At 32.4% G+C, this 24,439-nt stretch overlaps 1 protein-coding gene across 8 annotated transcripts in view; it reads right to left on the bottom strand.

Annotated features, from left to right (window-relative positions):
- IBTK (inhibitor of Bruton tyrosine kinase) overlaps positions 1–24,439 on the bottom strand; it is an 88,757-nt gene that overhangs the window by 29,566 nt on the left and 34,752 nt on the right. For 5 of the 8 annotated variants that reach the window (XM_057489380.1, XM_036918792.2, XM_057489382.1 and 2 more), the window contains 13 exons: positions 22,502–22,625; positions 20,465–20,642; positions 17,545–17,722; positions 16,252–16,851; positions 15,368–15,454; positions 14,455–14,537; positions 14,332–14,369; positions 13,798–13,894; positions 9,649–9,750; positions 6,567–6,684; positions 2,918–2,978; positions 2,262–2,383; positions 1,367–1,479 (listed from right to left, as the gene is read on the bottom strand). In XM_057489380.1, coding sequence (XP_057345363.1) covers positions 1,367–1,479; positions 2,262–2,383; positions 2,918–2,978; positions 6,567–6,684; positions 9,649–9,750; positions 13,798–13,894; positions 14,332–14,369; positions 14,455–14,537; positions 15,368–15,454; positions 16,252–16,851; positions 17,545–17,722; positions 20,465–20,642; positions 22,502–22,625 — 1,901 coding nt within the window. The remainder of the gene's footprint in view (positions 1–1,366; positions 1,480–2,261; positions 2,384–2,917; positions 2,979–6,566; positions 6,685–9,648; positions 9,751–13,797; positions 13,895–14,331; positions 14,370–14,454; positions 14,538–15,367; positions 15,455–16,251; positions 16,852–17,544; positions 17,723–20,464; positions 20,643–22,501; positions 22,626–24,439) is intronic. The other 3 variants (XM_057489381.1, XM_036918793.2, XM_036918795.2) reach the window with 2 other exon arrangements.

A 24,439-nucleotide genomic window follows, 5' to 3' on the forward strand; every position in this document is an offset into this window, starting at 1 on the left:
CTATTAAAATGTTGGTAGCTTAATCTGGATCTAACGTAGATGAATCTAGAATGTTGGATAGTCTAAAATACCTCTGGCCTGAACTTCTGACAGAAACACAAATAAGAAAGTATGAGGGGTACTGCTGCAGTTAAGAGAGACTAAAGAGACACTAATAAGCAAAGTCAATGTTAAATATTGGTAGAATATGAGCTTTTTAAGTTTAAAACAAAACAAACATTTTTGGACAATTAGGAAAATCTGGACATGACTGTGACACTGGATATACATAAACTAATGTCAATGGTATTGTGGTTATATAGAAGAATACCCTTACTCTTAGGAGATCCAGATTAAAGTTAGGGAAAATTTCATGTCTACAGCTTATTTCCAAGTGGATCAGTAAAAAAAGTGTGTGTGTGTATAGAATGTTTGAATGATGAGGGAAGACAGCCTGCAATAGGAAGAAAAAGGAAATAAATGTGTTAATATTTACTGTTAAATCTATTAACAATAAATCTGGAGGAGAGGTATATAGGTGTTCATAGTATTTTTCATCTTTTCAGTAAGTTAAACATTTTCAGAATAAAAAACTGGGAGAAAGATTTTAGAAAAATTACATAGCCTTTACTTTCAAATGGGCTTATATAATGTCTAGTTAAAAAATGTGTTGTATTCTGCTAATGCATTATAACCACCTTATGCACATGAATGGCACTGCACTTTATGCACTGATATATGTAAATGGCACCCATGTGATAATAGCATCTCTGCCGTGTTTTGACTCCCTCTAATCCTCTATGCCACTGGACAGAGTGGTCTTTCTAAAACCATAAATCTTATCTGGTCATACCCTGCCTTAAAAATCTATTAATAGCTACCCATGGCCTTCAGAATGAAACCCAAATTCCTTAAGTTGACATACAATACCCTCCAAATCTAACCCTTTCCAATCTATCTTCAACCTGCACATACTCAATATGGCTGAGTCATGCAGAATTATATGCACAAATAAATGTGTAGTTCTTTCTGATGTCCAAAGGCATGGGAACATATTGCCCCTTTCATTTAGTTTATCTACCTACCTCCTTTTCTTAGCTAACTTCTCTTCATTCTTCAAGATCCAACTCAGGTATCACTTTCCCTTAAGAGGTCTTCCTGATCTCCAACTAATCTGGGTGCCTCCTTTACAAGTGAACAAACTTCAACGAGAGAACTTATCATATACTATCATTTCCTGTAGCCTCCCTAAGACAATAACCAGTTTCTATATCAGTAGCCCCAGACGATGGCATGTAATAGTATTTAATACACATTAAGTGAATTAGATAATGAATAGAACAGTAAGACTAATCAGGTAATATAACCTAAAACACTTTCTACTAACCTGTAGATGGTGGACTCTGAATAATATCTGAAAGGTTATAACCTCCAGAACTATCTGAACGTTTCCGTGGCTTCTTTTTTGCTTTTGTTTTTGCCTTCTTAAACACACTTTCCCTAGGAAAAAGCAAACGTAAAAGTCATTTTGCAGATGAACAGTATAAGAATTTGGGGCCATTGTGCTGGACTCCCAACTATCAGAGTCACTATATAGGTCATCTCTCTTGAACTAGTCAAGTTCTCTAAAAGAGGAATCTACAAAAATGGCTGATGCACTCCTCTCTGGTTCAACCTCTCCAGAAGGCAAATCTTTCTGCCAAGAAAGAGGAGGGGCAATCATCTGATTGAACAGGATCCAGAAAGACATCAATGTTCTTTGAAAAAATCTCAAAAAATGTTCTTTCCCAAATCTAACCACTCATCCTGGTCTTCATAAACCTGAAACCTCTAATTCTTAAGGCTTTCCAGAATTCTGTTTGTTTTTTCTGTCCTAAATTATTACTGCTCAGCAACCACTTTCCAACTTGCAAAACAGTTAACTTCTCCTGACTGCTGTTTTCTCCTTTCCTGTTCTCTTTGCTCTAATGCAATATGCTTTTTTTACTTCTTTACTGTACTCTCAGCAGGGTTTGGGAAGGTAGCTAGAATAAATGTACTTATTCAACCCACATGCTTAAACTGAAGGCTACATTCCTTTTACAATTATACTTAATTTTGTTATATCTGCAAATATTAATTATGCACTTACTTTGTATTATACCAAGGCTAGGAATGAACATAAATACATACTTTTTAGGCTTCTCAGTCTTTTTTTTCAATATCAATATAAAAGTGCTAATAGTATCTAAGATGGGTGGGAGACAAAGAAAAGGAGAGAAAGAAAAGGTAACAGAGCTTACAAATAATTTTGTTCCACATTTATTTCTTCTTTCAAAAAGGTATCTCCATCTTCTACTTCCAAATAGCTAATATCTGGTCCATCTTGATATGGTGTAATGACTCTTCTATCCATTGCTGGAATCTACAGAAAAAAAGATGTCACTTTTAAATACAAAACTTAAGTTTTTAAAAAAACATAAGTATAATCTGTTTTAATATGTGGTGACATTAACTAGAAAGTCTAGAATGCCTAATGACTTCCTGAATTTACAAGAGGAAAAAAAATGCATTAAATAGTTTATCTCGTAAAATTGTCAGAAAAAAACACTTTTCAAAAAGCTCCACTTTATTATCAATTACAAGTCAATCCATTTCTTAGGGATTATTTGAATCCATGTTTTTGCACTGTCCTGACCTTTGGTAAATTATAAATAATGACTATCTATGAAGCTTTCAAGCACTTTCATTTAAAAAGAAATTAAAATAGACATTAATTTCATCATTAAATATCTTCAATTTTGACTATCATACTTATCTGTAATATTGGTAAAGAAATCTATGTCCTAATTTTTGAAAGACCCTAATGTTTAGAATTTATGAGGGTATTATTCCATTGAGAAGTCTCACCTAATACAGTGCTTTCGTTTGGTAATATCAGTGAAAACATAAACCTTACCATTTTTCGATAAAACAAAGAAAGATCCTTCAGAACATCATCACTTAAAACATCAAGAGACCTAAAAAATAAGACACAAAATTCTATCTTAAGACTCAAGTAACTTAATACTTGTTACTCAATACCTCTCACTCAAGTAATTTATACTGAATAAGCAATAATTATTTTTTAAATCATTAATATGTCAGCTGCTACAAGTTCTTTTTGGAAGTATGTGTAGTTATATTTTTCAAATAAACAGCAAGATATATATAGACAAATATCCTGAATAAAACTTAAGCAGCTCTTATGAATAAGTGACAGAAAAATCTTTCATATTTTACCAAGTAAAGTACAGAACTTCCTCAACTTACAAGGGGATTATATGCTGACAACTCCATCATAAAATGAAAATATCCCAAGGGAAAATGCATTTAATACACCCAACCTACTGAACATCATAGCTTAGTGTAGCCAATCTTAAACATACTCAGAACACTTACATTAGCCTACATTTACGCAAAAATCATCTAACATAAAGACTACTTTATAATAAAGTGCTGACTATCACATGTAACTTACTGAATACTGTGCTGAAAGTAAAAAACAGAATGGTTGTCTCAGTACAGAATGGCTACCAGTGTTTCAGCTGTTCACCCACACGACCGTGTGGCTGCCTGGGAGCTATAGCTTTGCTGCTGCCAAACATCACAGGACAGTATCTTACCATATATCACTAACCAAGAAAAAAATCAACATTCCAAATTCAAAGTACAGTTTCTACTGAATATAATGGTGTGAAAGTGATAAACAAAGTCAAAAAATCCTGTCTAACCATCATATGTTGGGGGCCTTCATTTTCCACAAATCACAATCTTTAACTACAAGAGAACTATATTGATAGAGCAATAGCCTATCAGGATACCTGTATACAGATACACAGTCATCACTGATACCAATTACCCGCATGACTTTGAACAAGATTCTACCTCTCTGGGCTTTAATATCTTCATGTGTAAAATGACATTTGGATTAGATAAGATTTCAAGCAACTCTCAGGTTTCAAAGAGGTACTTTAAGGCATCAGTGGAAATTTAAGGCAAAGTTTACATTTTAAAATATATTTTAAACTATTTTTAGAACCAACACAAAACGATTTACATATTCAAATATGTACCATACCAGTTTTTAACATTTTGAGGATAACTAACTTATGATGCTACATCAATTTTGGTGCTACTCTCTTTACATCTTTACATCTGTGCATATATTAACACTTTTGACAAACAAGTATTTCATTAGAAATGGTTAAATTTACACAAAATTTTGTTTTAGTGCAAGTTATGTGTGTCTACAAATGTGAAATAATATAGAGACTTCAACACAGTGCATATTAACACTTCAGCTGACACACTTGCCACAATGTAGTAACTGAAAAATAAGAGTGTGACACATCGTTTTCTAATATCACATTTTAGATAGATTTGGTGCTTGTTTTATATTTTGGTTGATTCTTAAACTGAATAAGCTTAATCTTGCAATGCAAGGTAAAAAAAAAATTGCTATGATTAGAATTACTAATGTAATGTCAGCAAAGAAATTAAATTTTTCTGAAACTCTACCCAGTTCTGACACTGAAATACCAAAAGCATTTTAAAATGACATTGTCCAATACCCCATTATATTAATTTGAAAAGCATTTTTCACAAAACAGCAAAGCATTAAACTGACAAAAGAACTTCCTCTAAATTGAACCATATGTGTTAATTATAAAGACTGTTAGTGATTCCCCTCTAAAAAAATCAAAAACTTTTATTTCAATCATGTTCTAGAATTAGTTTCATTAAAGATCATCCTGACTTTGAAAGGTGAGTTATCAAAAAGTGTTACCATTTATAATAAATTATATGGATCCAGATTTTTCTTTATTCTTTGTCAGAAAAAGATTCCTGGGTTTCCTCCTTTGTAATATGAGGATCTAAATCGAACTACTTCATAAGGTTTTCATGAAAATCAATTGAATCTATGTAACACTTTTAGAATGCTAGCTTGCACACAGTATTAGTTATTATGGCTACTATTACTATTAGCTATTGTTACTTACAACTATTAATATGGCAGTAAACATTAGTAATACAATTAAAACAAAATACAGAAATAAATTGAATACTGAAGCTTTAAAATGCTGATACCAAGAATTCTAATAAAAAAATTCTGTGTTCACCAAAACATACATTTTTCTTACCATTAGTTTTACAGTAAGTAAACATAAATAAAATTTTGACATTATATTAAAAACTAAATCTATAAATTTCTTTCATTAAAAATTCCACTGCTATGCATTATTTAAAATAGCCAAGAAATGGAAGCAACCTAAGTGTCCAACAAAAAGATGTCATACATATACACAATGGAGTATTATTCAGCCATAAGAAGAAAACAAATCCTACCATTTGTAACAACATGGATGGAGCTAGAGGGTATTATGTTCCAAGAAATAAGCCAGGTGGAGAAAAACTAGTACCAAATGATTTCACTCATTTGTGAAGTGTAACAACAAGGTAAAACTGAAGAAACAAAACAGCAGTGGATTCACAGACTCCAAGGGACTAGTGGTTACCAAAAGGAAAGTGGGTGGGAGAGGGAGGGTGGGGAGGGAGGGAGAAGGGGATTGAGGGGCATTATGATTAGCACACATAATGTAGGGGGGGCATGGGGAAGGCAGTATAACACAGAGATGACAAGTAGTGACTCTATAGCATCTTACTATGCTGATGGACAGTGACTGCAACGGGTTATGTGGGGGGGGACTTTATAATATGGGTGAATGTAGTACCCACAATGTTGCTAATGTGAAACCTTCATAAGATTGTATATCAATGATACAATTTTAAAAAATTCCACTATTATAACAACTGAAAAACAATAGGATGAAATTTTCAAGATCCCTCTAATTCTAAAATTCTGTGATTTCTAAATCATTAGCACTTATCAATTTTTTCCACCCAGGTAAACATCAGTTATATGAAATATTAGCTTGTAAAATAGGGTACATATATTCAGCCAATCTTTTAGTAAATGTGTCATTTTTTGTAAGCAACATTAACATTTCATTACTCATTGATTTCTACATAAAAGTTTCAATATATATATATCAGCCTACAATTAACTAGACCAACTAAATTTTTCAGGCCATCTGCTGCAGCCTAAGTTAGACCAAGTATCAATATTTCCATATCTTACAGAGAATAAATACAAAGAAAAAATCGACATCAACCAGTGAAAAAGTAATTACATGCTGGTTTAATTAGTATTACAGATAGTTTCCAAAAGCATAATGTAACAATTACATGGTTATAAATCAGCCTGAACAAAGAGATATGCATAAGTATAAAAAAAAAAAACTTATGATAATATTATTCCACAAACTTTCAAACATAATCTAAGTCCTCCATTCAGGGCAAGGATTTTTTCTGTTTTGTTCACTGTCATATCTTAGCAATATATGCCGATATTAAGCATTCAAATACTGATAGAATGATTGAATCCCCTTACAGTTCCATTTCTACAGAACTGGAATTTATCATTATTCACTTTTAAGTTACCAACATATCTGCTGTAATATATAGTAATTGCTTTTGCAGTCATATAATGTATGCACACAACCTACCTTGCTTCAAGTAAAGCTGCCATATTCAGTCCTACAAACTGTAAACAAGACAGTTTCAATTGTTCAGCATTATACATTGCTGCAAATTCTAGTAGCATAGCAGCATTCTTAAGGGTAACTACAAAGGAAGAAAATATGCAAAGTGAGACAAAAGCCATGTCACTACAGCAATGTGATGTACTTATTTCTAAGGTTGTCAGATTTTAACATTTAGAACATTAGAACAAGGAAAACTGAAAGTACCTTCTTGCCAAAAATAACTTATACTAGGGCAAGTATGGAATTCATTTTCTATCCCAATATGCCAAAATTCTTTTAAGTGATTGGTTATGAGGAAAAACGAGCACACATAAAAAAATTTTAAGCAAAAGAAAAGATGGAGGGTACATTAGTTTTACCTAAAAGCAAACATTATATGTAAGAATTAACTGTCACCTAATATTTTTAACTGTCACTGATAAACTACTTTCCTTTTCATTTATATAGCATAGAATAGTCATTCTCTTCTATAAAATTAGAATTATTAAGACTGAGAACTGATTAAGTCAATCTATAAAATATATTTAGGTTGAATAACCTATTAGAGTTATGTGAGTATATTTACATATACACACACATACAGTATATATTTAGAAAAGCACATCTAAATCTTACTATATTATATTCATATCAGTGCAAAATCTGGTATACTGCACAAAAGATTCTGAATGTTGTTACAATCCTATTAACTTTATATACTAAGTGTACTGTTTTGCTAGAAATCACCAGAATATTCTATCTACCTTGCATGTAACTTCGGCTTCCCAAACCCCTCCAATTCTTTTTATTTACTCTGAGTTCCAACCAACAGAAGAACACAACTATTTTCTGCACAGTTTCTTCTTCCATTTCTCCTCTATAACTGTCAGAAGTTCTCACTGCAGCCATTTAATGGTCTTTGCCTCACTACTAACTAGTTTCAACTAATGGTGGACCTAAATTCTATTAAACAGAAATAAAAAATTGATTATGTAAAAATAGAGTTGTTCAGTTGGGAAAAAGAGTTGCCAAATAATCAGAGACCAAACTTCTGTTGAACATACCTCTTGCTAGGTACGAGGAAAATCAAGATATTCATTAATAAAGGCAACTGTGCAGCCAGGGACAGGAAAGAATATCCAAGGGATCCCAGAAAAGTCAACTGAATAACTGAAAACATGACCTATCTGTATACTTTATAACTGTTATCTGTTGCATCCTTTAATGTATTTCCCTTTTTTGTTTAAAAGATCAGAGCTGTTGTTCGCTGTTTGATAACCAAGGAAGATACTCCACAGAGCTAAGTGAGTAAATAAAATGCAAGAGCTAAGACTAACTACTAGCAAGTAAAAATTAGAAAGTTTTGACAGGAAATCCCTTCACATTTTCTCAAGAATCAATGCAGCAATAAAGAAGAAAAAAGATGAAGATTAGAAAGAAACTTTTATATCAGGTGAAGGAAATCTAAGCTTTATCTCAGAGTAAGCAATTGAAATATATCTGTCTAAACAGGGGAGTCATAATTATTTTCTCTAGAAAGATAAAGAAAGAGTAGAAGAGAAAGGGGACTGATTGTGACTACTACACAAAAGGGATGGACTAGCACAGTCCTCACGTAGCATAGTGACAGTGAGAATAAAAGGCTGGGAAAATGTAAACAATATAATTAAGATGAACTAGGTTTGACAACTAAAAGAACGTGGATATAAGAACAAAAAAGAACAAATAAATAACACTGGGTTTCAAAGTTGAGTGTTCAGGAAGATGGCCATGCAATTAATGGAAATAATGAACAGGGAAATAAGAGTTTGAGAGAAAAAAGATATGTTTGATCAAATATGGGATGGTGTGATATGAGTTATTAGAAATACACATTTGTCATTCAGATGACCAAATATATATTTTCCAGGTATATTTGGTCATTATCCACAGTTCAAGGCTAAAAACACTTCAGAGCCTTAAAGGTGAAATGGTGACTTGTCATTTTAATGAGAAACTTTTGGGCCCCACCGAAGGGCAGGGGCTAGAGACTCAATCAGCCAACAGCTAGTGATTTAATCAATCATGACAATACAATGAAGCCCTCAAATAAACCCCTAAGAAGAGCATCATCACTCTCTCGAACACCGCTACTCCGTCTCAGAGGGCTTCCACACTTGGAGAACGAGAAAGCTTCCATGTGCCACCAAGCCAGGCCCCAAGCTCTAGGATAGAAGCTCCTTTATTTGGGACCTTGCCCTATGTATCTCTTCATATGCCTGCTAACCTGTATCCTTTATGGTATCCTTTATTAAACTGCTAAATGTAGTGTTTTCCTGAGTTCTGTGAGCTGCTCTAGAAAATTAACTGAACCTAAGGGTGAGGTTGCGGGAACCACCAATCTTGAACCTAAGGGTGAGGTTGTGGGAACCACCAATCTGTAGCCTGTTGGTCAGAAACACAGGTAACTAACTGGGGCTTGCGACTGCGGGGTAGAGGGCAGTCTTGTAGGATAGAGCCCTTAACCTGGGGAATCTGCTGTCTCCAGAAAGACAGTGTCAGAACTGACACCCTGCTTGGGCACCCTGCTGTCAAGAACTGGCTGGTGGTGTGCATGGGCAGACCCCCCTTACACACACATGCATTGCAATCAGGTCCAGGAACCCAAAAAAGGTTCTTCTATTATTGGTGTGTATACTATTGCTGTGCAGGAAAAAAAACACAGATGGTTACATAAAAATTCCAGCAAATACTAAGAAACTGGTAGCTAAACATAGACTTTCATCCAAGAGTAAAAAAATTTCTGCTTTCAAATTCTCTTCTTTAACACTATCTTTATTATTCAAGGTTTTATGACATTTCAAAAAAAATTTAACATATTCCAATTCTAAAACATAAATATTTTCATGTATTACCATCGTTGAAATATGTGCTTATAAATGATGACACAATCTAGTTTAAATGTTGTGACATTTTTCATGATACAAAAAAAATGGTGCATTTTACCATAAGTGGCATGAAATGTCATAAAATGTAGTAATCCTGGATCAACATGAGAATAATACTATAATCAAAAAATACTTACGTTTTTCAGTCAATGCTACTTCACAAATCCCTTTCAATCGAGTTATGAGAAGCTGATCAGCCACTACAAGAACACTACAAACAAAATCCACATTTTGAGATTCTAAAAAAAAAGAGAGAAATCATCACTCTTTAATGCTTTGTAAATATTATATCTAAGAAAAAAGTTCAAGTAGTTATGACAGTTATGATGATTACTTTATAAGTGTTGTAATGGCAACTATGATACAGAGTGACAGTATGAAAATATTCCACTTTTAGGCAGAAAGTTAGAAAGAAACTTTCTAAATGCTCTGGATCTCACTAGGACCATTAAATGGACAACTTGAAATGATCTTTTTAGTTGAGAGGGTTACTACAATGCTGACTTATTTAAAATCCCCCATGTTCTTAGGGAAACATTTCTCTCTTAGAACATCAAATCTCGGCAAACTTAATATGTGGGCATATATTAAACACATGTAATATATGTGTGTTAAGAACATATATATATATATAAAGGAAGGGCAGGAGGGGTGAATAATGCTCTTAGGCTTCCTTATTTAAAACATAATTGGTCACCTAAGAGTAGATTTTTTTTTTTTAATTATAGGCATTCTCAATTTTAAAATAATCTTCTTGGTCCTGAGTACTACTATTGGCCATAAGCAATGCCTGTAAGCCAATACCAGAATAATAACATAAGTAGAAAAAGATAATTAACACCACCATAGAAAGAAAGGGAAAAAAATGGTTAGGATAAAATTAAGTAGAAAGTTTTAAAAAATGGAGGAGTGGTAAAGTCTGAGAATGGCAGACTAAGGACTACTTCCAAAATTTCTCCCCTCCACAAAAGCAATGAGAATACTATGAAAAAATTATCAAATCAACCTTTTCACAATCCTAGAAATTAGCCAAACGGTTATAATTATCTGGGGAACACTGACTCAAGAGAAATGGCTGAATCTTAGTAAGAACAGTGAGCTCTGAGACATTGTAGCTTTTCCTATTTGGATCCTCCTCTCCAGTCCTCCACTGTAGTCTTGAAAACCAACAACCCTGCAAACACAGTAGAAATAAGCAGCTATAGCCACTGAAAGAGACAGAAGAGTTGTGGAGATGTGTAAAGAACTGTCATAATTTGGCAACTGCCTATACACCCTATTAGTAGGGCTTGTCTTATTTGACCTGACTCAAAGCTTGCCCTTGGTGAACAGCCTCTTTCCTAGGGGTATTTATTAAATAGAATCAATCAGCAGCAACTGTTTAACACTGAAGCTGACTGAATCAATAGCAGAGCAAACAAGAAGCACCAAAACAAACAAACAAAGAAAAACCTTTAAAAAATAGGGAAAGAGATGTTATTAGGACTGAATGTTTGTGTCCCTGAAAATTCACATACTGAAGCCCTAATTTCCAGTGTGGCTGTGTTTAGACATGGAACCTCTAAGGAAATAATTAAGGATAAATTAAATTATAAGGGTAGTGTCCTGATCTGACAGGATTGCTATTATCCTTCTAAGAAAAGAGAGATCAAAGAGATCTCCCTGCTTCCTTCCCTAAGCAAGCAGAGAGGAAGGGCCCCATGAGGACATAACAAGAAGGCAGCCATGTACAAGTCAGGAAGAGATGCCTCACAAGAAACCAACCTTACCGGAGTCTGACTGGGGACTTCTAGTCCCCAGAACTGGGAAAAAATTAATTTCTGTTGTTTAAGCCACCCAGTCTATGGTATTTTGTTATGGCAACCTGAGAATACTAATACAGATGTCCACAAGGGATGTTGAAAAGTTCCAACATGTTCCTGTGAATCCAGGATACTCAATAGCTGCAGAAAGTACACAAAACAAAATTAAACATCCATTCATGATAAAAACTCTCAAGAAATTAGGTATAGCAGGTATGTGCCTCAATATAATATAGGCCGTATGACAGCCCACAGCTAACATTATACTCAAGAGTAAAAACATGAAAGCTATATAGATCAGGAGCAAGACAAGGATGTTCACTCTCGCCACTTCTACTCAACATAGTACTTAAGTCCTAGCCAGAGTAATTAGGCAAGAAAAAAATAAACAGCATCCAAATTGAAAAAGAAGAAGTAAAATTTTCTGTTTGCAGATGACAAGATCTTATACACAGAAAACCTTAAAAACTCCACCAAGACTATTAGAAGTAATGAATGAATACAATACAGTTGTACAATACAAAGCCAACACAAAAATCAATTGCTTTTCTATGCACAATGAACTATCTAAAAAGTGAGAAATCAATCCTATTTATAACTGCATCAAAGGAATAAAACACTTAGGAATAAATATAACATGAAAGATCTGTACACTGGAAACTGCAAAACACTGATAAAAGAAATTGAAGACACAAGTAAATGGGAAGCTATAACATGTTCATGGACTGGAAGAACTGATACCATTAAAATGTCCATTCTACCCAATGCAATATACAGATTCAATGAAAATCCTATCAAAATTCCAATGGCATTTTTTACAGAAATAGAAAAAGCAATCCTAAAATACATGGGGAACCACAAAAATCCTGAATAGCCAAAGCAATCTTGAGAAAGAACAACAAAGCTGGAGGCATCACACTTCCTGATTTTCAACTCTATTATAAAGCTACAGTAATCAAAACAGTAACATTTGCCTTAAAAAAAATCAGATACACTGAACAATGAAACAGAATAGAGAGCCCAGTGATAAACCCTCATAAATGGTCAACTAATGTTCAACAAGGGTGTCAAGAATACAAAATGAGGAAGGGACAGTCTCTTCAATAAAAGGTGTTGGGAAAACTGAATGTCCACATGCAAGAGAATGAAAAGGGACCCATATCTTACACAATACCCAAAAATCAACTCAAAATGGAGCAAAGACTTAAATATAAGGCCTGAAACTATTAAGCTCCTAAAATAAAAAGGAAAAAGCTTCCAGACATTGGTCTTGGCAATGATATTTTTGATATGACACCAAAACCACATGCAACAAAAGCAAAAATAAACAAGGAGAATTACATAAAACTACAAAGCTTCTGGAAAGCAAATTAAAAAGGCAGCCTTCAGAATGGGAGAAAACATACATAAATTTTATCTGGTAGAGGTTAATATTCAAAATATATAAGGAACTCTTTAGTTCCAACTATCTAACTCAATAGTAAAAAAAACAGATAACAATTTTGACATTTGCAAAAGAGTTGGACAGACATTTTTTTCAAGGAAGACATACAAATGGTCAACAGGTATAGGAAAAGGTGCTTACTGTCACTAATCATCAGGGAAATTTAAATCAAAACCACAATGAGATGTCAACTTACAACTGTTAGGATGGCTATTATATTTAAAAAAAAAACAAAAAGAGACCAGAAACAAAAACAAAAAAGATAACAAGTGTTGGCAAGGATGTGGAGAAAAAGGAACCCTTGGGCACTGTTGGTGGAAGTGTAAATTATTACAGCTACTATGGAAAACACTATGGAGGTTCCTCAAAGTATTAAGAATAGAACTATTATGACACTGCAATCCCATTTCTGAGTACTTAGCCAAAGGAACTGAAATCATGATCTTGAAGGCATACCTTCACTCTCTTATTATTCACTGCAGCATTATAAATAAGTCAAGATACAGAAACAGTCTAATGTCCACTAATGGATGAATGGATGAAAAATTGTGTGGTATTATACATACAACTGAACATGGTAGTACACCACTACTATGACTAAAAACACCTAGTAACTAAAATGTGACTGTGTTGCCTGACAAAGTATATAAATGCACTCTCTCCATAAATTTTGGTTCAATTTTCAGTCTCTTTCTTTCACTTCAGATATGTTATCAGAAGGGGAAAAACAGACAAGAAGGAACTTTTATAAGATATTTATCAAAACTGTACTCCCTGTTGTCAGTTTCTCATATCATTCATAGCTGAGCATGAAACTACTACATCTAATCTCAACTATTATACATAATTCTTAGAGTTCATTTTTCAAATAGGTTATGAAAATGTCCTTTTTCCACTTACTGTTAGTAATCATCCTTGTTGCTTATTCTAAATTAAGCCTCTTTGATGATTTACTTCAATTGCAGTAGAAATTAAGATTTATATTGATTCATACTCATTATTCAATTATATCTTAAGTATCTAAAATGTCTTATTAATACCTTTTATCACCACAGCTTCATCATTATAGAGGTAGTCCAAAATCACTTGCAGTATGTCAGAATGTATTGGCATTTCCAGAGCTGCACAACTGGAAGCCTAAATAAAGAAAAATAATTAATTTTAAACTAAAAAATACAACTGTCTTCAATAGTTAGGTTATTGGTACAAAAACTCTGAAGAGGAATCACGTCAAATGCAAGAGAACATTTATAAAACATAAAGCTAAAATGAGATATATTTTTAAAGGTCTTACAACATGAAAAAGGATAACAAAATTGAGAGACAAAGAAAATACACTAGTATTCCAAATACATGTCCAAATAATAAAGGGGAAATCTTGATTTAAGTAGCTTTTTTGCAAGAATCTTCTTTTCTAATTGTTGCTATCTTCTATCCATCTTAAGCATAAATAAAGTTCAATACAGAAAAACCGACTTAAAATATCAGACATTTTGAATTTCTTTAGTATATAATTTACCATAAATATAAAGAAATATGATTACCAGCCTGCATGGTTTCTATTCCAATCTTACCTCAATCCATGAGCTACTCAGCATACTATGAAAATATTCTGAAAAAAAGAAAGAAAGCTCAATTCAGAAAGAACAATGAATACTAAAACAAATAATTCAGCAACTAACAAAAATTATACCTACCAAGTCTAGCACAAAGGACACATTTATGACAAGGAAATTCCTTTCCATCCACTGATTTCATGGTAACATCACATAGAAATGAACTGCCAAAAAAAAAGTTTAATTGAAGCAAGAGTGATTTCTTTACATATTTAGCAAATAAGGAAATTCATTATAGGATGGCTTAATTTTTTATGTTCTATTAATTAAAAGCAGCAGAGAATAAAAAATTTGATGGTATACATAGAAATAAAGTAGTTCATCTCCCTCCACTTTAGGGAAGATGATAAGGGACTTTACGATAAAGACAATATTTGAAAACAGAACTGAATACAGATAAATAGTAAAAAAAAAGTCTTTTTTCTTATTTTCTTTTTTCATTATAAGCCAGGTGTTAGTAATAGGAATGCCATCATAATAAAAGGTCTTTATAAAGTTCACTTAATTTGTACAACCTATTCTGTTCTCAGCAGTCTTGATACATCCAGTTTCTCTTTCTCCAAAACTTTTTAACTATAAAGAACAAATACCCAAGAACAAAAAATTTTAGTAATGTATTAAAATAATATATTTATCATTGAAAAAATTTATACTAAAGGAAATAATCCTCATAATGATAAATAGGCATTATTAGTTTGGTTTGGGGGTTAACATAATTTCTTATATATTATAATACAAAATTCAAGGAAGAAAAAAAAATTCCTTCATTAGAAAGTAATCAGAATGGTAATAAATTCTTTCAATGTCTTATTAAGCAATAATATTTTATCCATTTACCTCAACAACTCTCTGACACTTCCAGAAATGGAGAAGAGTAGTAAAGGTAAGAAGGTATCTACCTACACATTTTGTTTCATATGTAAGAAGAGCTCTATTTCCATGTTAAGGTCCCAAAATGTAGAGATGAAAAGTTTATCTGCATTTCCTAACTTACCATTTTTTCTGATTCAGCTTTGGTTTATTACCAGTTTTCTTGGAAATAACATTAATTTTTCCATTTTCATATCTGACTCCATCTAACCTATCAAGAATAGATAAAAATTAAGTTGGTAGATATATACCCCTACTAAAAGAAACAACAAAAATCCAATAAATTACTTTACAACTGATTATATAACATATCATTTAGAAAAGTATCTCACCAAACCCACTCCATGGTAAAGAAGTATCTAGTCTTCAGTTGTACTTAGAACTCAAAATAAATGCCACTACTGACAAAAACAAAATCAAAATCATGGCACAAAACCCTTCTTTATGTTTAAATAGAAAACATGATATATTCTCCTCCCCCGTTCTCACCCTGTAATGAAGGTTATATTGCCACAAACATAAATACCTTAAAAGAAAAGAGAATTCCAAAGAATCTATTATTTTATAATATGACAAATACTGTGTTAGGAACGTCACACATGACATATAACAAAACTACACCAACAATATGAGGTAAGAATTATCCCTCCCATTTTATACACTGAGAAACTGAAGTTCAAAGAAACAGACAATTGCCCCAGTCAGTTACAGGAGAGCTAAGGGGGATCTATAGGGTCTTTTTTAACACCAAAGACAGCATTGCTCCCTCCAGCACACCTGTCACTCCAGATCTCCGTTACATAAACACCTTAGAGAGCTCTAGCCCACCAGCCTTCCCATCCTTAAATGTTTTCAGCTCTTCAAAAAAGGAGCTGGGAGGGGAAGGAGAGAGTCATGTGGTAATTCAGAGAAAAGAGGAATGAGAGACAGAGAAAGAGAAGCAAAGGAAAAGAAAAAAAAAAGAGGACATAATGAAGTACAAAAATAAATGTTAAGGAGGAGCCATACCTACTACTCAAATTACTGAAACCAAATTTCTTTGCCACGTTTTGCAACATTCTCACTGGATCATCTTCCTCAACACTTTTTCCTTTATTGGAAGACTTGGGTTTGATTTTCTGCTTTTCACTGACTATATGAGCTTGATTACTTCTGTAAACTTCAAATGCTGACTTCTGATTATCTTCATGGCAATTCACTTTATTCAAATGAGAATCTGGAGTGCCCTGATATTCTTCTGGTTTTTTGTTTAAGTTTATTCTTGGTTTGAAGCCATGTATTAAAAAGTCACAAGTATCTGTGTATACAAATTGCAAAAGGTATTCAAACAAGTCAGGATGAACCTTCTCTACCACAAAGAGATGGCATCCTGCAGAATCTTCATCTTTCCGGTAAACATCTACACCACCTAAAGTAGTTCCATCTGAAAGAAATAATTTCTGAAAAAAGTCAGAATGCACTGCCAAAATATATTTGTGTGCAGGGAAGACTCTACTGCCAACTTGAAAGGTCACATCATGGATGTTGTCCATTTCATCTGTTTCGCTCAACAGTTTGCCAAACTCTTCAAAAAAGGATGATGAAGACACAACTGGAATTTCATAAAGGCTAGAAATGAAACAAGAATCATCTTACTTTCAAGAAAATGAAAAACAAAAACGCATCGCTAGCCAATTCTTTCAAGTGCAATTTCTTTTTTATTAAACTTGTTTACAATTTTAAATTGGCATTTCCCAAAATATAAGTATACTGCAGAATCTTAGATACTGTATCATTCTTCAAATTTTTTTATTCCTTTCTCTATTTGTTTTTCCTTAACTAAAATGACAAGACAAGAATTAAGTTTTCCTTTGAAACTAGTTTTGTTTCTACAAGGCAACAGCAGAATATATAAATACAAATGACTTGTCCCATAGAAACTTTTTACATGAATAAAAGTGTAATTAAACACATTCAAAAAAGAGTAACAGTTCTTAACCTTTTCCTCATGTACATCCTGAATCAGAAAACCTTCAGTACCTCATAAAGTACTAAAGATAAAAATGTTGTGTGTACATATATACATATGTACATGTATATCTCTCTTTATTTTCAATAAATTTAGTTTACAAACTAAAAGGAAGCCTCATCATTTCCAGGATGACAAATTCCGCCTTTGAGTTATCCAGGTAACATGATTATGTGTCTAAAGTCTCTACAAGACTTGGAAACAGCTCTTCTTTTCCTCCAGGAGCTACTGAAAACAAAAGAAACCCAGTGATTGTTCCTTCTAATAATAATATTTAATATATACGAGTGTACCTTGTTTTGGGATCTGACTGCAAGATTGCAAAGTTGCATCCACTTGGATCTGTACTGACACTAACAGCTCTATGGGCAAAAGTAAGTTTCTCAAGTCGAATTCTTTCATATACACTATTTATATCAGAGATACAACACATTTCTGATGAGGAATTATGAAGATTTGACAAAATATCTGCTAAAAAGAAAAAAACTTGCATTAATCAAGGCTTTATTGAAACTATAAAATGATTTAGGAGTAAATGGAAGAGAAAAACAATTAGAAGAATATGAACATATCTTTTGAATGTACTAAGTCCTTTTGAAGAACTGTATCTTCTCTTTTCAACACAATTTACGGTATCTTATACACTGGTTGTTTATACAGGAAATTTTGGTTGGTCAATTATGCATGATTTCATCTCTTTCAACAAACATATCCTCCACATTGCAACCAAAGTTATCTTTCTAAAAAGCAAATCTAGTATTATGCTAGCTTTTAAAATTCCTTAGTTTGAATTAAAAAATATAAATGAATTGTCTTTTAATATTTTACTTGCATACTTGCTCCTTCCCTTCCTCCTCCCACTTTCTTCCATTTATTCAGCAAATACCTGAGTAACCACAATGTGCTATGTAATACACTGATCAGTCTATCCCTAGTGATACGGTACTCAACAAGATGGGCATATCCCTACCATCTTGGAATAGACAATAAACGAGACAGACATCACATAAATAATTATATTATTGTAAGTCAGACCAAGACTATGATAGAAAAGTATGAAATTTACATGCAAAGAAATTATGAATGAAAAGTGATTGAAGTAATAAAAAAGACAGGTCATTTAGGAAGCTAAGAGTACAGAAGAAGAATAAATAGATTGAAGTTATAGCAATGAAACTAGAGAAAACTGGAAAGAAATGTTTTAAACAATAAATATTTCGGCAATATTTAAAACAAAAGCCATAAAACTTAGTGACCAATCAAATGTAGGAGATGAGGGAATATAAGGTGTTAAGAACCATAATCTTAGAAACACTGAGCAGCAGATGGGGGAGCACCAGATCATGTATTCAGTTTGAGATCACAATGTGACTAAGACATAATTCTAAGGACTTCCAACATCTACCAGTCAAACCTGCATTCTGGATACTATCTCAAATTCACTTTATTTCAATGTTAGAAGGCTTGACTAATCATTCCCCCAACACTCCATTTTTCCAATTTTTATGCTCTCAAAAAATTGATTACATGCATATTACTATACGTCTCTGTGACCCATAAATACTTATATACATGTTTATTACCCCTATAAGCTTATGAATGTCTGAGAACAGGGCTCATCTTATATATTTTTGTATCATTAAAACCTAGCCCTGTATCTGGCACACAGTAAATATACTTTAAATGTTTACAGAATGCAATAATCTATAAAGGTAAAATAAAAGAAATATAAAAAAATCACTAAATTATCCAAAAATCATTCCTTTGAGATTTTTTGATTTTGAAGAGTATGTTTACAATATTCTAATTATAAATGTTCGTTATATATATTGAACATACAATAACTGCATAATAAGGGACTACTATGTGTCAGGAAATGGGCTGAATGCTAAGGATACAGTGTAGTAGTCACAATCTTTGCCAGCTTATAGTGTACAAGAGACAAGCAGTAAAAAAATTAATCACAAAAATACATAAAAACAAATAAATATAAGTTGCATCAATAAAATACAAAGGGAATATTAGAAATGAAACAGGGTAACTCCATGTAGATTGAGGAATCTGCAAAAACATCTCTGATGAAATAGAATTAAGCTGAGAAGTGAAAAATTAGGAAAGACCCTGGGACTAATCATAGCTGAACAAGGTTGAAAGCCTGAAGGTCAATGTGACTGGAGAGTGGTAAGTAAAAGGGACAGAACTCAAGATGAGTTCAAAGCACAGACAAGGATCAGAGAAGGGGCCTTATAGGCCATATTTAGGAAGTGATGAAACCATTAAGGAGTTTTAAAATACAGGAATATTAGAATCAGATCTTAAATGCTCACTCTGGCAATCAGTTGAGAACAGACAAAAGAAACAAGAGTGGAAATAAGAAAACATATTTTCTGAAGTAATCCATGTGACTTGAGATCAATGAGATGTAAAGAGGTATGTGAATTATAATTTTACTAGAAAAAAATTAATTATGATTTCTAATTACAGATAAAAGAAAAAATTACCAACCTAAGTTAAAAAACAATGCAAGTAATCCACAAGTTCATAAATTTATAATCAGATAATTAAAAATGAACTTACTACGTAGTGACTAACTTCTATTTTTAATGCTGGCATCTTAAAGTTATCCTTTATACTCATCAAGGAATTAAATAAAACTTGTCTCCAATTATTTAGCAAATTGTTTAATAAAACTACTTGTACTTCTTAAAATTCTCAGTGATGATAAAAACTGCATTCTGCCTGTGATTTTCCTCAAGTCATGAGATGTACCTTTTAAAACTTTAACCTTTGTACACAAATATGTAAAAAAAAATACAAAAAAAAATAATGCATAAGCCATTCAATTCTCAATCTAGGGAGGAAGAGATAAAGGGTGCTTGAAAAATGTGTCTAACCCACTGGAAATTTTTTTTTTTTAAACTTCACACTTCTCTGCCCCTGGAGCCAAAGTTAGCAATCTGCAGTCGTGAGCCAGTGTCACTGAAGGGGAGGCACCATGACGTGACCTCAGAGTAGAGTACACAGATGGATAAAAGTGGTTGAAAACTGAAGATTTAAGGGAATCTAAATTCCTCTTTACCTACACATACACAAACCAAAATCACAAGAAGAGACATAAGGGTAAAACCTAGTAACACTTGTCAAGTAAACCTAGTAATCAACACTTGTGAAATGAAAAGTACTTTTATGGCCCATTCATAGATACGGACTGACCTTTCTTTTCAGAACTCTTTTTTTTTTCTTCAAACCATTTCCCTTTAAATCCTTCTCCATCCTGTGTGACAAATAAAATTTCTTTTCTATTTAAGGCAATATCAGAAATAAAGACCTGGCGTGGATAGGCCCAACGGCACTGCTTCATAGAACTGCTGACTGATCTCCAGCAAAATACCTAAACATAGAACATAAAGCAATATAACATCTGAACAACCAAAAACCAAGATTACCAAAAACTGAAATCAAGAGATAATATGTCTAAAATAAAGCTCTGATTAATATGTTCCAATGCTCATTCTTCCACAGAAAATGATACAAGTCAAGTGGTTTTAAAGAACTGTGTCTTTCAGAAAAAACAGTTATCAAGTAAACATGAAGAATTAAAAACACTTCAAGGACACCCCTCCTAAAGAAGTTATTTTCCATATAACTTGATTTGGGCAAACAGATCAGCTACAATGCTAAAGCTACAACGAAGATGTTGGACTTGTAGTACCATCTGTTCACGGAGAATGAAAGTGACCCTGTGAAAATGCAAACTTTACTTTTGAGAAAAAAAGGAGACATATGCATAACTCAGTTACTTAACTAAAATAAAACTGTAGCTATAGAAAAATCATCATACAGTTCAGTGGCTTGAAAGTGGGTCTATAAATCCTAGTGTTCCTGAGAAATGGCTCGGGAACTGCTGCTCAGATGGAGAAAATGAAAGATGGGGTGCTAGGCTTCCCAATCCAGCTTTATCCAGAGCAGCAACCCTTTTGTCTGCTTCATACATTGGCATTTCAAGTAAGATTTTATTTGAAAAACGAATACTGCTGGTTTTTAAAAGTACAATCCCCCAATAATTTGGAAAACTAAAGCACAAAATGGTATCTGCCAAGGTCACTCAAAAGTTAACTAAACAAAGACTGTATCAATACTAATATAAATGAAACACATCCCGAAGTCAAATGCATTTTTTATACTCAACTTTTTAATTTAATCCTATGCCTCTGCTTCCTTACATCAGTACATATTATAAATGTAATTCTTAAATACACGTTCCCTGTATTAAAATTACGAACTACAGGAGAGTTATGCCTATAATGTATTAGCAGGTGGAGTTTATGAAATTCTTCAACTTCTAAAATATCAACTCTTATAGCACTTTATAAACCTTAGAAAACATTCAAAATTTTTAATTGAAGTATAGGAGACATACAGTATTATATTAGTTTTGGTGTACAACACAGTGATTCAACAATTATGTATTTTATAAAATGCTCACCACAATAAATTAGTTACCATCTGTTACCATAAAAGTTAAGACAATATTATTGACTATATTCCCTATGTTATACTTTTCATCCCTGTGATTTATTTATTTTATAATAGGAAGTTTATATATCCTAATCTCCCTTCACCTAGTCTTCCCTCACCTGAAAACATTCTTATTTTATAAGCAAGAGCAGCAAAGCAATTTGTTTTTCTAGACACAGTGTATAATTTGTTCAGTGTTATTAATGTGTGATATATATTTTTAAAATAATTTTATTAAAGAAATGTACTGATGTTTACAGAGAACAAAAATTAGAAGTCTATTAAATAAAAAGGGATGAGATTATTTATGTAGTTATCTAGAAATTATCTTTTATACATGATATTTATCTTTAATTCATAATATATATATTACATATACATTTGTTTAAAACTAAATCTGGAGAGAATTTTCCAATTATGCATCTATTTTTTAATATTGCCTGCTTATCTTTTAATTTTCAAAAGAGTAGTTGAATAACATTCATATCTATGCAAATTCAACATCATTTATCAGGACTCGGTATTTATATAAAATACATCAAATTTCCATTTTAAGCACAATAAATGAAATACCAACTCCATACTAATTAGTATTGAATGTTAAAAATAAGTAGGTAAACAAAGTCAATAGGAATCATCACTACAGTAGTAATTCATTTTTACATTACTGGGTTCCCTACAGCCATCAACTAAGAATAAAATTACTATATTTTTGCATAAATATATACTCACCCTTCCAGCTCCATCCATTGCGAGAATGCAAATTTTCTGACCTCCATTTTCTTTCAAATTTTCAGGATCAACCTTATATTCCATATGCCCTCCAGACACAAGAACCTTTTTCAAGTTTAGTTGTCTGAGTGAAAAAAAAATTTAATTATATGTTCTCTCAAATACATATGCTCAATTTTATAGTAATTACTAATCAAATAATAATCTAGGGTGATTATTATGAAAGGTGCAGTAAGACTATTTGACCTTAGGGATCCCTGGTCCTTCCTTTCTCTAAGTTCCCCTACATGATGGCTGTTTCTTTCTATAGCAAAATTTCTTCCCTCCCAAATGCCTCTACCTAATACCTAAAGACCCACTTGCTAAGGTCATGTTCACTTTAATTTAAATAACTGATAAAGCTAAAAGCTCCTGAGTGTATTTACATTTTAACAGAGAAGGAAAATTTAAAACCTCAAAATGAAGTAGAACCCTTAATTTCAAATACTGACAACCCTAAATAGATAGAGCTCCCAGGAAAATCATCACTATTGCTTATTTAATTACTCATCCACTAGCCATTTCATTATATTTGCACATGTGATATGACCACAGCATTGTGTGAAACTTGTATGCTGCTACTCCAGGAACTGTCCTACCTTTCAGATATTTTGACTACATTAAAATTTTTTTTTCTTTTCAAAATTACTATATTTTGACAATCTGTAATGAGAATTTTATTAGTGAAAACTTGGATGTAACTTATATTTATGTAATTTAATGTTATGAGGACAAGTTTTATAAATGGTAATTAAAAACAAAATCTAATGTCCCACTAATCACATCATATGCAGGAAAAAAGAGCCTATTTAGTCAGTTCCAAGAGACATGTACAGTCATATTTTCATGTTTCTAAAACTGAAATATGACCTACAATTGATAACCTTCCCATTGTTACCCATATAAGCTGTGACAAATTGATGGTCGACATTTTCTGTTCATGGGCTAAGTTCATGAATAGTATTTCTTTATAGTTAGTCTCACATTAGCAAAAGCACATTTTGTTCCATTTAGTTATCAATTTAAATCCCTGAGTAAAAGTTAGATGTCTACTTTCTAGAATTCCTGCATATACTGCTTCCACTGACTGAGCTATACACTCTTCCAGAAATTATTGTATTTGTTCAAAGACCCACCTCTCTACTTACATTTATTATAATTATGTAAAATAATATTATGGTTTATTTTATGAAATCATAATAATAAATACAATAAAAATACTACATAAAGAATGATTTTCTCTTTAAAAGTTAAATATTTTAGAAGGACACAATGTGAGTAGTAAAAAATTGCTGTCAAATCAGATATGGATTAATCAATCAATAAAAGATTGAAATGTATGAAAAATAAAGGTTTCTTACCATAATAACTTACTTCACAACTGTTAACCACTAGGCTCCTTAAATCATTCAAAATGAAATCACAGTAACACATTATAAGTATGGTTTATGCACGAAAGACAGGGAACTCCAACTGGTGGAATCATGCATACTTCAATCTTAACTTTATAATTCTCTACTTCAACTGGCTTTTTGATTAGCCAACCAACTGTTCATTTACAGAAAGCTACTATTACCTACTTTTGGGTAACAATAGGCTACACAATACAAAGATAAAAAATACACCAGTTAGATATAAACACTGGGAATGAATAGAGGGCCCATGATAAGTGATTAACTATTCTTTAAAAATAAATTAATTCTTTAATAAATAATGCATAATATAAAACAAGCTACACATTAACCAATGATGATTGTGTCACAAACCAAGAATTAAGATTAATCTAGTTCCATGTGCCTAAAACATAAAAACAGCAAACTTACAATTTAACAATGCATTAAACATAATTTAGAAATGTTATTTTGCAACTTACAGAGGACTTCTATATATGTATGTTCA

Source organism: Manis pentadactyla, chromosome 12 (assembly GCF_030020395.1).
Source record: "Manis pentadactyla isolate mManPen7 chromosome 12, mManPen7.hap1, whole genome shotgun sequence".
NCBI lineage: Eukaryota > Metazoa > Chordata > Mammalia > Pholidota > Manidae > Manis > Manis pentadactyla.